The sequence below is a fragment of the Lingula anatina genome, chromosome 4 (assembly GCF_051362555.1).
Source record: "Lingula anatina isolate TDL-2025a chromosome 4, LinAna3.0, whole genome shotgun sequence".
In the NCBI taxonomy this organism is placed as follows: domain Eukaryota; kingdom Metazoa; phylum Brachiopoda; class Lingulata; order Lingulida; family Lingulidae; genus Lingula; species Lingula anatina.
The window spans coordinates 541,126-555,318 of record NC_141770.1 but is presented as its reverse complement, the minus strand read 5'-3'; the positions used below and the strand labels follow the sequence as shown (position 1 = coordinate 555,318).

Sequence of the window (14,193 nt, the reverse complement as noted above, 5' to 3'; positions counted from 1 at the left end):
ATGCACCCTTGTCCAAAATTGGCAAAATTAAATGTTAAATCTAACAAAACGAAGTTTATATTAGTGCCAACTTTCAGAAACTAACAGACCTAACCTATAATATTATTGGCATAGAAAATGCACCCTTAGGGTCATCTTTCATCTGTATTAGTTTTGGGTCAATCGGTGTATTTTCATTTTTAATGCCGAAACTCGATACTGAAAACTCTGTTTCTGGAACCGTTAATGCTAGAGACCTCTTATTTTTTTGCATTTGATAGAGCATGTCAAACCCAAGCACAATTTTTTCCATACGGTTTACGAGTTACACTGTTTTAAAGATACATTGTGGTGGTGAAAATAAAATGTGCAGTAAAGTAAAATGAATGAAGTTTGGAATGTCTGGCTTAATGCAGCAGACAAATTCAGATCAAAAATGACATTATTTCATGAAATTCAAACATCTGGGATTTCGGAGCACCTCCCATTTCACGGATTTCAACCAAAATGACCTTACCTTTATTTCAATTTTTTTGTACGAAATTACTGCCATATTACTGTTTATTGCAAAATTGCAACATTTCACTCCCATATATATATATATATATCTCCAAAAACTGGCAGAGATAGGCCCATAGTTACTGTTGAAGTTGAATAGGAAGTCATATACTGGCAATTTCACTGTTACCTTGAAATTGACCTTTGACCTACTTTTCATCATGAACTGAACTTTGCAACATTTTAGTCCCTTATATCTCCCAAACTGGCAGAGACAGGGTCATAATTACTATTGAAGTTGAATAGGAGGTCATATACTGGCAATCTATCTGTAACCTTGAAATTGTCCTTTGACCTTCTTTTGAACATAAACTGACTTTAGTAAGATTTTTGTCCCTTATACCTCCAAAACTGACAGAAATACGCCCATATTCAATATACATCTTGAATAGGAAGACATAAACTGGCAATCTTACTGTGACCTTGAACCTTTAACTGAATTGGGCAATTTTTTTCATCTCTTACCGGTATGTCTTCAAAACTGGCAGAGATATGCCCTTATTTACTATTGAACTTGAATAGGAAGTCATACGTGACACCTTCCTGCACGAAAATGCAGTACTTAGTAGCAAAGAAGCATTAATTAATGCAGTAGTGGTGTGGAGCATATTTGCAGTAGAAATGCAGTATAGCTCACTGCAATTCTACTCCAAAAAATACATAGGTTTGTGCAGAGAGGAGCATTAATGCAGTAGATTAGCAGCATGATAGAAGCATGTTTCAAATATGCTAATTAGCTCCCAAATTGAAGCAGATTTGAAGCATTTTTGAGGTATGATTGCAGTAGTCTACTGGATGGGCTGGAGTATCTACTGCGTTTTCGTGCGGGCTTGAAATTGACTTTTGGACTTTTTTGCTTGAATTTTCCTTCTCTTACATCTCCAAAACTGGCACAGATATACCCATTTACTACTGAACTTGAATAGGAACTCATATATTGACAGTCTTCCTGTGACCTAAATTTGACATTTGATCTTTTACTTTTCCCCATGATTGTGTTATAAATTGTAGTTTTCAATGAAAAAAGTCGAGAAATCTTGTTAACTGCATTTTGTACAACACTAGAGGTGGTGTTTTTTTTTTTTTTTTTTGTTTTCCTGCGAATGTGCTTGCTTCAGCTGGTGGCACAATACTTGGACGCAGTATTGCCTCTCTGATATCCTCTAGTTAGATATAATGTTCATTTAAATAATTTCTGTTATTACAGATTGGGCCATACTGAGTCCCATGTGCATCAAGCGGATGTGATGTCCAAAGATAAACAACAAAAATAATTAACTTCTGTTGCTTCAAACAAAAATGGCTGATCGTAAGTGCATACATGATAAAAGTAAGATAATAATGATTGAAAGTTCTGACGCCACTCCTTGTTTATCTCAGATATTTGGCATCTTTTCAAATGATGTAATTTTAATGTTTCAAACAGACAAACTTTGCAAATAAACATTAGAATATCTATACACCTTAATTTGAAGGTACCTTATACGTTACTGTCACTTATTTTATTTTAAAAATTGTCTACATCATGGTGATGAGATAATCTGCTAGTACAAATTATTGAAGAAGTCTCTTTGGGAAGTTTTGTTTGAAGACTTTTTGGCATTAGTAGAATAAAATCATTACCATTATTTATATTTTAGGTGGTTTTGGGATTCGGACGCCATCTTTAATTGAGCAGCTGAGAGCAGTATTAGACCAATATCCAGATGATGGGCAGATTCTGAAGGTTAAGCTTTTGTACAATTTTTGTTACTTTGATTCTTTATTTTAATTGTTCATGCGTCTACATAAATATGAAGTCATGAGAATTATTATAATTATAACAAGAAAGAGAAAACTGATATTGTATATTGTCAATCTTTTAGGAATTAGTCCACAATGCCGAGTTTTTGTTACTTTAATTCTTTAAATTAGTCATTCACTTATCTACTTAAATATAAAGTTGTGAGAATTATTATAGTTATAACAAGAAAGAGAAAACTGACATTGTATATCGTCAATCTTTTAGGAATTAGTCCACAATGCCGAGTTTTTGTTACTTTAATTCTTTAAATTAGTCATTCACTTATCTACTTAAATATAAAGTTGTGAGAATTATTATAGTTATAACAAGAAAGAGAAAACTGACATTGTATATCGTCAAATTTTAGGAATTAATCCAGAATGCTGAAGATGCTGGAGCAAAATCTGTGAAATTTGTCAATGACAGACGCCAGTTTCCTGCAGAGTCTTTGTATCAACCAGATTTGAAGATATTTCAGGTAAATGTAACGTTATGTTTTTAAACAAACTCTTTTTATTCTATAAGATTCTATATATAAAGGTTGAATATATGTCTCTTTTCTTACAGACTTTAAGGTACAGTTTCACAGTCAAGTCCTTATTCATAGATGCATATGGTCTAGCATTTGTCATTACACGATGGACATAACTTTGTATATTTACAAGTAAAAAACAGGGGTGGATCCAGAGATATTATCTGGCAGTCTTTCATATTATCTTTGTTGATATATCCTCCATCTTTAACTGTCTTCCAACAGAGTAAAATAGATACCCGTCAATGTAAACTTTAAAATCTGACCGTATTCCAGAAGACCCAGAAGACGCGGTCTCAATCCATACATCCATAGCTACCATTTATTACACTTGAATATGAGGTTAATCTCACTGTTGGGACAATTTCAGGAGACAGTATCATATATCCCTCAGATCCTTTAGCTTAATATAGTGTATAGCTGCATTAGTAGGGGTGATAATTAAAAAGGACCTTTTCTGGTTAAAATACCAAAAGAAACTATAAATGGTGTCACTGGGTAGCTATTACCTATCCCACATTGTAAAGAGAACATGACCCTCAAGAAATCCCTATTCTTATGTGATAAAGTATTATATTAATCTTTAAAATAACAGCATAAAAATAACAGTGTATCAGTTAAAAAAAGAAGTTAACTTCATGTAAAAAAGAATCATCCCGGCCCCCCTGGTGACAATTGCTAACCTACCCAACCCCTCCTTGCACACAAATATTCGTTACTGATGAAAGGTGTACCAATCCCATAAAAGTTTTTACTTTCTGACTCTGATGGCCTAAGAGAGGATAACTGAAGTTACAATACACAAAACTAAAAGCGTCCACACCCAGGGAGGAGGAGATACAAGGCTAGCAGAAACAAAAATGAGTAAAATGATTAGAATCATCCACCCCCAGGGACAGCCCAACCCCAAGGGGTCCATGTACTATATGTCAATAGCCAAAGACTGAACATCCTCAATATAATGGTTTTGGAGAAGTTAACAGAAATAATAATTTTCCAAAGCGGCCGTGACCATCTCTGATTATAGGTCTCTTAACCACCAAACCTTGAACTTCCTTGATTTAATGATCTAGGAAGAGAAAACGAAATGGAAAATGTAAAAATGATTTTGAATGATCCACCCACCAGAGACAGCCCAACCCCCAGTCACAACAATATTCTGAAGTTGCCAATTGCACATCCCTTATGGTAGGGGTATCAATACTGCAATTTCTTCTTTTATATTATGGTAAAGGAGAATATAACAGAAATTACAATGTTAAGAAAAATAATAAAAAAAATAAGTATCATGCAACCACCCCCATGGACAGCCCAAACCACAGTTGCACATCTCTATGATAGGTTTATCAATACTGTAAAAAACTTGAAAATTAAGGCAGTCATCAAAATTTTGAAGGAAGATTATTCTCTGCCAATGTAATATTTTTCACTTTAATTGAAAATTTTATCAAACTTGATAATTGGAGTCTTGATAATTTTGAAAAGTTCCTCATTTAATATGGCTATATGCCAGATTCACACATTCTAAAATGTTTATTAATTTCTGAGTGATGAAATTTTAAAGTTTTTACCATACCAAAACTACCTAATGGTTTAAGAGGAGATAGCAGAAATTACAATGTAAAAGGAATAAATTAACGCTCCTCCCCCGCTCCTCCCCCCCTCCCCCCCCATCAGGAACCCAACCTTCTGTGGTACTAAAATTATTTATAAAACATTCTAATTTAATGTATTTTTGTCTTTTGAATTGTTCTATTTACTTATATCTCAGGGTCCAGCTCTGTATGCCTACAATGATGCCGTTTTTGGTGATGCTGACTGGGACAGAATAGGAGCCATCCACAATAGTAGCAAGAAAGATGACCCACTGAATGTTGGAAAATTTGGTTTGGGGTTCAAGTCTGTCTTTCACATGACAGGTATGACTAGCAATCTGTTAATTGACAATGTACTTGCAGCACACAGACACTCACAGGTACACACAGCAAGTATAGACATGTGCTAACTTTAGAAATAATATACTATTTTTTTGCCAGTTGTTATATATGTACAGAGTTATGCTCAACAGTTTTACACATGTAACAGAGCACCTTGCCGGTTCCAAAGAATATAGCACATAGTAAGATAAAAATCTAAATTTACCAAATTGGTTTTGCTTTAGTTTTTATATACAGACACTGTAATTGCCTGCATTTATATATTCTGATTGGTCTGTCTGTCTGTCTATGCTGTCATTGTTGCTGTCTGACATGTGACGTTTGTCTAATTACTTCCAAACCATTTTTTTTTACTTTAAATTTTCTTGTTGGTTTTTTTTTTTTGGTAAATAGTCCGGTAGCTTTCAACGTCATGTTCAATTTTCTGAAGAGAAGGCACCCTTTGATAATGATGATACCATAGCTATTATTGTATTTAAGATCCAACAACCACGACTTTCTAGGACAATTCCATTTAAATTTAAAACACTCTTTTGCACAATTTTGGTGTCATTGGCACAATAACTTCCAAACACAACGAGGAAAAAGATGTTAAAATGCCTGTATGTGAAGGGGGGGGGGCAGACTTTGTCCAGTCTATGACATCATTTTGACCACAACTCTATACCTAGTGGTCAAACAATAGAACTGAGGATGACAGCAGCAAAGAGCAGTTGAACATTTCTGCACATACAGGTATTTTAACACATTTTGCCACGCCCTCTTTTAGATGTATCACAGGGGACACTTGGTCTTAGTTAATTCTCCAGCAGGTAACACAACAGCTACGATATATTTTCTGGAGATCAACTACTAACTGACCGAGTTCTACATTTATTTCTCTGGATGACAACACAGACAATCCAGCTGTCGGTTCGACTGACCAAACTTACTCTGATGATCTCATATCTCTGATCTCTGATCTCGGATTACAATACAAAGTTCTTCTCTATATATACTTATACACAAAATACATATGTACAGTGATTCCTAAAGAAATTAAGTCAGAGATACTGAAGCCAATTAAAAGAATTCAGACATAACTACAGAGAGACTTTAAACATAATTAAACTAAGACTGACCTGAACTTGGAGATAAAGCCATAAATGAAGTTATTCAATCCTTTTAAGACCTAAAAAATTCCTTTAAGACCCCATTCCCACATATTTTACATCAATCTCTCCCCGAGGGGAGTCTCACTAGATTATTGTCAGCTTAGCCGGCTTAAATGTCTGTCCCACCTACTTAAAGATGTAAGAGGGTAATTAAATTCTGTGCGCGTGTCGACTGACAGCAATCTAGCGTGAACCCCCAGGGTCGATGTAGTTGAATCAATCTAAATCTCTGGGAATGCGCTCTAAGACTTGGTTACAGTTCTTTCAAATAAACACAATACATTAAAAGATTCAATACACAAAATGTCATTATAACAAATTATCTTTACAAAACATTGATATAAAATTTTATTTAAATGTGGAAGTTTCTGAAATTTAATTTGGCGGTGAAATCATCACTATGACAGATGAAATAAATAAGACTATATTGAGTGACTTTAAATTTGTTTGGTAAAGAGGCAGGTTGCATACGAAAACTGGCATGATTGGTTTACATTTGCGGTAATTATTCAGGTTCTTTGCACAACTTTGGTGATGTTTGCCCCATAACTGCCAAACTGTCATATTTTTGTTTAACTTTAAAGATGCATACAAATAGTCAATGTTTTGCCACAAAAGCCCACCAAATGCCGGTGTGGCAGGAGTGCACGTCCTCGTATCGCAAGTCTGCCCGGACACTAAGTCCTGGGAATGCAAGTCCTAGGGTATGCATTGTTAGGAATGGAAGTCCTAGGACATACGTTACTAGGATTCAATGTCCGTAGGAAGAAGGCTCCCAAGTAGTGCAAGTCCTACGTGTAGTAATACACATCCTAATGGGACGTGCAATCCTAACATTTTAGTAACGCTTGTCCTATGTAGCTATATGCCCTTGGTTTTGACCTTTGATCTTTATTTCAAGGCCAAACGGGCCAAAATTATGTAAAAATGGGATTTTTTTTTTCAAAAAAATATTTTCACCGATTTTCAGTTACTGCACAGACCTCACCTATATTATTGGCAGGTGTTACCAATAGGGTCATCTTTCATCTCTGTGAGTTTGGGGTCAATCAGTACATTTTCTCGAGAGCAGCAGCCATTAGATGCCGAAACTGAAAACTCTTTTTCCTGAACTGTTAATGGTAGAACCGTTTGATAGAGCATGTCAAGCCCAACACTGATAGTGGTGTCTGTGTTTTTTTTTTTTTTTTCATATGGTTTACCAGTTATGCTGTATCAAAAAGTACATTATATGGTAATGTGCATAAAATTTTAAACGTCTGGACAAGACAAGGCAGGCAACTTCTGGTCAAAAATGACATTATTTCAAGAAATTCGAACATCTAGAATTTCATGAGCACATTTCATGAATACCAAACAAAATGACCTTTTCTCTATTTAAATACAATAAATTTCTTCTGTACAAAATTTATGGCACATTGCTTTAACTCCAAAACTGCAATATTTCAGTCCCCTATATCTCCAAAAATGACAGATATGCCCATAGTAACTATTGAACTGAATTGGAAGTCATACACTGGTAATGTAACTGTGACCTTAAAATTGACCTTTAGGCACTGTTCACATGAAAAATCTAAATTCTTAATATACAAAAAATCCATTGGCGGTATCTATAGTGATCACGGTCTGAGCCCCGAATACCCCATGGCGTAATTAACTTGCAGAGCGAGCGAGTTACTTCCAAAGCTGAACTTAATTCTCGGGTGCGCTGGGAGGAGATTCTGACACCTCGACACATGCGCAGTAATAAGCTAGAGAGAAGGAAATGGCAGTCATTGTTGCTTGGAAAAATGTGTTTGTTGCTTTTGTGCAACAACAAGATGAAGAAGATGAGGTCCATATACACACGACAGATATGAGTGCAATCTGATGAACTCCACAGTTTAGAGATACTACTGCTCATGCATCAAGGTGCCAGAATTTCCAGTGAGCGCAGCCGAGAATTAATTACTGCAGCTTTGGAAGTTAACTCGCTTGCTCTTTTTTGTCCCTTACATCTTCAAAACTGAAAGTCTATATGCCCTTGTTTACTTTTGAACTTGAATAGGAAGTCAAACTGGCAATTTAAGTGTGACCTTGAAATTGACTTTAAGCCTTTTTTCGCCTTGAATTTTCCTTCCCTTATATCTCCAAAACTGGCACAGATATGCCCATTGGTACTACTGAACCTGAATGGGAATTCATATATTGACGGTCATCTTGTGACTTTGAATTTGACCTCTGGCCTCCTTTTCGCCATGAAATGCACTTCACAAATTTGGATTTGACCTTTTACTTTTCCCCATGATTTTCTTATAAAATGTTTTTGTCAACATGAAAAAATCGAGAACTCTTTTTAACTACTATTTATGGAGCTTGTCAAGTACAACACTGGTGGTGGTGTCCCAATTTTTTTGTTTTCCTGCAAATGCGCTTGCTGCAGCTGGTGGTACAATACTCTGATCTTTTTTTTTTTTTTTTTTGCACAACTTTGTAGACGTTCCCCCCATAACTGCCAAACAGTATTTTTGTTTTACTTTCAATTTTACTGAGTGGCTTTGTTTGGTAAAGAGGAAGGTTGTTTTTGAAATTGGCATGATATCGGTTTACATTAATCATAATTATTCTGTTTTTTTTTATTGTTTGAATATTTTACACATTATAACTATAGAACCTTTTATAGGCAATGAAACTGAATCCCTTGGTAGTTTTTCACTGTCAATGTTACCTGCAGTATGAAATTTAAGAGGGTAAGAGTGATTGTGCTGTTTTAAAATATTATGTAGTAGTGTATCAAAATTGGCCAAAACATTATTTGGGGCACTTTTGTGAGTCTGAATGTCTAAACATTTGTCAGCTTTGCTGCCTTGTTTCCATTATGGTGTCTGTATATTTTTCAGCTTTGCTGTCTAGTTTAATATTACCAGCAATAATTCTAGTACTTCCATATGCATGTGGTATACTGGGCAACATTTTGTCTTTCGGAGCTCAGTGACGTATGTCCCTATATTGTCTATAAAAAAGTCTCAGATAAAGCATTGCATGCATGCTCAGACATTTTATGTGCCTGTCCATAAACCTTATGAGCCTGTGCATAAATCATATGTGTCATTGCCTAAACCTTATGTGTTTGGGCATTTATTTTTCTATTCTTCTACATTTTACTTCTAGATTTACCAAGCGTAATAAGTGGAGACAAGATAGGATTCCTAGATCCACATGAAAAATTCTTTGGTCCCAGGACAACAGGGAAGCAATGGCATCTTGAAAATGATGAGGGAGAAATCTCTTCTTTGCCTGATCAGTTTGAACCATTTGTGGGGATTTTTGGTGGCCGTGACATAACATTCAGTGGTGAAGTTTATAAGGGAACACTGTTTCGCTTTCCACTCAGGACAGGTTTACAAGATCCCTCTCAATTCTGTTCACAATTGTCAGAGCAGATATATGCATCAGAAAAAATTGACAGTTTGTTCAAATCTTTCATGACATGTGCATATATGAACCTTTTGTTTTTGTCATCACTGGAAAGCATTGAATTGTATGAAAGAACAGAAGGAAGTGAGAAACCAGAGTTAATCTTTAGGTTGGCATTACATAAAAACAAAGGTGTGAGATCAAAGCGTAGAGAGTTTTTGTCAGAAATTGCTAAGGTGCAACAAACCAATGAGTGGCCAGAAAAACCAATTCAGTCCACGTATGAGCTCCAATTCACAGAGACGACATATATCCACCAATCAGCTGCCTCCACACCTCCCCCCTTGAAGAAGGCCAAAAAGTCTGTTGACAAAACTTCTAAGACGACCAAATGGATGCTCACAAACCACTTTTCTGGAGGCCAAGTGAGTTCACAGTTTCAAGAACTGGCAAATGATTCAAAACTGGGTTACCTTCCATGGGTGGCTGTTGCTATGTGTTGTAGCACAAAGGACGAACCATTTCAACAAGTCAAAAAGAAGCCCAAACAACCAAAGGGCCACTTCTTCTGTTTCCTACCGCTCCCACTTGAAGAAAAAAGTGTGACTGGTCTACCAGTTCACATCAGCGGGTTCTTTGCACTCAGCCAAAATCGCAGACAACTGAAATGGCCCACTGCAGACCAAGATAGGTCTGCCTTGACAGATAAAGCACTTCTGTGGAACATCTGCTTGGTGGAAGAAGCAGTTTCAGTGGCGTATGCAGAACTCCTAAATTGTGCCATTCTCGCAGGCTTTTCACCAATGTGCGTTTATAATGCAATGCCAGACTGCAGTGTAACTGATCCAAAATTTGAAAAAATGGTCACATGTATGTACAGAGTGACTCTAAGGAGGCAATCATTTTATAGCCCAACAACCGACACCTCTTCCTCTGCCAGTACATGGCACAATGCCAGTGAAGTCTTGTTCAATGATTTAAGCCCTAACATGGACAATGTTGAAGATCTTGTGAATGTTCTCATGCAAAGTGGCGAAAAGATTTGCACAGTCTTATCACACGTAGAAGAAGCATTACAAAAGCATGAAGTGAAAATTGCTAAGATTCAGCCAGGACATGTGCGCACTGCTCTAAAGAAACCAAGTGTGTCCACCTGGGTAGACAGCCTCTCATTTGTCAAAAAGATGTCTATCCTGAAGTACATCCTCTCTGATTCATCCTATGGTGATATAATTGGGATCAAACTTTTGCCACGAAGCGACCAAATTGTTAGGTTCCAGTCCAGTGGAAATGATGCAGTGTATATTCCAACCAAGGATCATCCAAAAGAGCTTCTTCCCGGGCTGACCCACAGCTTATTGGAGACTGAGAGAGTTCCATCTGAGGTTGCTGCACACCTGGAAAAGATGGCAACTTTAGGTATAACTATTAAAGTTCTAAACAGCACTTAGAATCTGCTAATAGGCAAGTTCAATTGAATGGAAAAGAATCTTTGGATTACGTTACCTTTTTCAGAAACAAATCTGGTCATTAACCCTCAAGTGACTGGGTGGGGTCATTTACGACCCCAATCATATGATTTAATGTGCCATCTCTTTATTTTTTATTCGAATTTTCTTTCCTTGGATGAGTTTTTGTTAGTCTACTAATCCTACACACTTTCACAGTTTTTTGTAGGGATTAACCAATTAGTGTGGCGTATACATCACAAACTCTTGTTGGGTCATTTATAACCGCAAAGAGAAGCATTGGTTTTTAAATATTAGTTTTTAAATTTTATTCAAATCTTTTGCCCATGCAACACTGACAGGAAAATGTCACATGCATGTGCTTCATGCAATCAGCCAGTGTGCCCAAATCATAGGCACAAATAAGTGTTTTGTGAATTTAAGATTGTGCTTGAAGTGTGACTAATAGTGCATTGCTGTATAAAATTTCAGTAGCTTTGTTGGAAATTGTTCTCATAACTGGGTCTCTCATTTTGATGGTTACAATTTTCGGGTATTTCGGAAATCTAAAGAATTCTATCGATATCATATTATACATATTGTAACAAAGGGGGTCACAGGAGCCACGAATCTGCTATTTAAAATCATTAGAAACAATGTAAACATGTGCTGCACGATCGTCTGCTATGACCGGAATCTACTTTTCTTCAATAACTTTACATTAAATCTTACCTAAGACTTCGTTTTTCCTTAGAGACATATGTCCTGGAGTTTATCCAACTAAACCCATAGGTTAATTCTTCATTTAAATCCCAAATAATGGAAATACGGCGCTAAATCTACAATACACAAGTTAGTGACACTTCCATGCAGAGCGGCCATGCTGTTAGGTCGCGACCTTCGACCTTTGACCACAGCGCGAGCATGACGTAACGGAGTCTATAAATAGGGCTGCAGAGCCAAAGCGTGGGTTCTTCGAAAAAGCTGACTCCCCTCTCGACAGAATTAGAATCAACAGCCTTTAGTACCAGTGAGTTAGATTTTATTTAGAGGGTGCCCCCGCGGGGGTAACCCGCCTGTCATTAGCCATTTTCTATGTAGTTTGGAACTGAATTTAATGAAACTTTATCTAATTTTAGTAAGTTCAACTTGTAGTAGTTGCTAGATCGAAGTTACGTTCTCTGTTTAGATATTTCGCGTAGCTTCCCCATGACCTCCCTTTTTTTACTATTAACCGTTTTTCACCACTAATTACCCGCTTCTGTTGTTTTGCACTCCCTGTGCAAGTAATTAAGTGATGTTCAGTTAATTTTTTTTCTTCTCTTTTACCTGTTCGTCTATGTTACTGTAGTTATCTCTAGGAGATCAAAGGTTATCTCAGGTTATCTCTATAGGTTATCTTAATTTATCTTAACAGGTTATCTCTATAAGAGAACACGGTATCTTAGGTTATCTCTATAGGTTATCTTAGGTTATCTTAATGGGTTATCTCTATAAGATCAAAGGTTATCCCAGGTTATCTTAATGGGTTATCTCTATAAGATCAAAGGTTATCTCAGGTTATCTCTATAGGTTATCTTAAGTTATCTTAACAGGTTATCTCTATAAGAGAACATGTTATCTTAGGTTATCTCTACAGGTTATCTTAGGTTATCTTAATGGGTTATCTCTATAAGATCAAAGGTTATCTCAGGTTATCTCTATAGGTTATCTTAAGTTATCTTAACAGGTTATCTCTATAAGAGAACATGTTATCTTAGGTTATCTCTACAGGTTATCTTAGGTTATCTTAATGGGTTATGTCTATAAGATCAAAGGTTATCCCAGGTTATCTTAATGGGTTATCTCTATAAGATCAAAGGTTATCTCAGGTTATCTCTATAGGTTATCTTAAGTTATCTTAACAGGTTATCTCTATAAGAGAACATGTTATCTTAGGTTATTTCTATAGGTTATCCCAGGTTATCTTCATGGGTTATCTCTATAAGATCAAAGGTTATCTCAGGTTATCTCTATAGGTTATCTTAAGTTATCTTAATGGGTTATCTCTATGAGATCAAAGCTTATCTTAGGTTATCTCTGTAGGTTATCTTAAGTTATTTTAAGGGGTTATCTCTATAAGAGGACAAGTTATCTCGAGTTACCTTAAGGGGTTATTACTATATGGAAACCGATTATCTTTAATGTTTGGGTCATTTAAAATTTACCGGCATGTGCTCGTTAGATTAATTACCACTAGTTTCTGAGTTTTTAACAAGTAAGGCGACTGGCAAGCTTATTAACTATGGTCATACAAGGTTAGATTTGTGAGCTTTTCAGAGAGTGGCGCCCTCTCTTTAATAAAGTGCTAAGGTCAGAGAATTCATTAAGTTACCTAATTAGAAGGGTGGACTTATACCGCCAAGTTTATGTCTTTATCAAGTAAGGCGACTGGCAAGCTTTTGTAACTATGGTCATACAAGGTTAGTTTTGTGAGCTTTTCAGAGAGTGGCACCCTCTCTTTAATAAAGTGCTAAGGTCAGAGAATTCGTTAAGTTACCTAAGTCAAGTGGTTTATGCTTTTAACAAATAAGGTGATTGGCAAGCTTATTTAGCTATGGTTTTACAAAGTTAGATCAGTGAGTTTTTAGAGGGCAGCACCCTCTCTTTAATATAAGGGCTCCTAGCAATTATTAAGTTTTTAAGTGGACAGTTGGCTGACTGAATATGGAGGTGTTTTTCCTGGTGAGGAGGGGTTCCAGCATGTAGGAACTGGTCCCTTGGCTGCAGTTGACAAGTTCCTGGCCAAGACCTTGGGGTGCAGTTGACAGGTTCCTGGCCAAGGTTGCTGCTGGTTTTGATGGCGACGAGAAGTGCACATCTCATCCTCGGGTGAAAGGCCGTTCGGGTCCGGGGCGCCATCGGCGCAGACGTCAACTTGGTGCTGTTGATGATGTTCCAGTCCAAGTGCGCGGTGAAATCCTCCATGAGACTTGGGGGTAGTTTTTATTTTAGTTTCCTTAGTTATCCCATTGAGAACACCAGATACCTTATTCAGCCAGCTGATACCAAGAAGAAACAAAGTGAGGGTCAACGACGTCCATCAACGATGCCATCCAACGCGGTGCAGTCAACGAGGCCGTCCTTCGCGTAGTTACCACCAGAGATACCAGATGTCGTCGCACGCTTCCCAATTCCATCAACGGTGCCATCTAACGCGAACCGCCAACGAGGTCGTCCTTCGCGTAGTTACCACTAGAGATGCCAGATGTCGTCGCACGCTACCCAATTCCATCAACGATGCCATCTACGCGGTGCCATCAACGAGGCCGTCCTACGCATGGTTACCACTAGAGATGCAGATGTCATCGCACGCTACCCAATTCCATCAACTAAGTCATCTAACGCGAACCGTCAACGAGGCCGT

At 37.0% G+C, this 14,193-nt stretch overlaps 1 protein-coding gene across 1 annotated transcript in view; it reads left to right on the top strand.

Moving 5' to 3' along the window:
- Positions 1 to 14,193, top strand: part of LOC106174431 (sacsin) — a 39,413-nt gene that overhangs the window by 8,444 nt on the left and 16,776 nt on the right. Inside the window, exons 2-6 of the mRNA XM_087010854.1 lie at positions 1,745 to 1,846; positions 2,178 to 2,263; positions 2,688 to 2,798; positions 4,624 to 4,771; positions 9,094 to 10,758. Of these exons, the coding sequence (XP_086866980.1) occupies positions 1,837 to 1,846; positions 2,178 to 2,263; positions 2,688 to 2,798; positions 4,624 to 4,771; positions 9,094 to 10,758 (2,020 nt within the window). The 5' untranslated portion in view covers positions 1,745 to 1,836. The remainder of the gene's footprint in view (positions 1 to 1,744; positions 1,847 to 2,177; positions 2,264 to 2,687; positions 2,799 to 4,623; positions 4,772 to 9,093; positions 10,759 to 14,193) is intronic.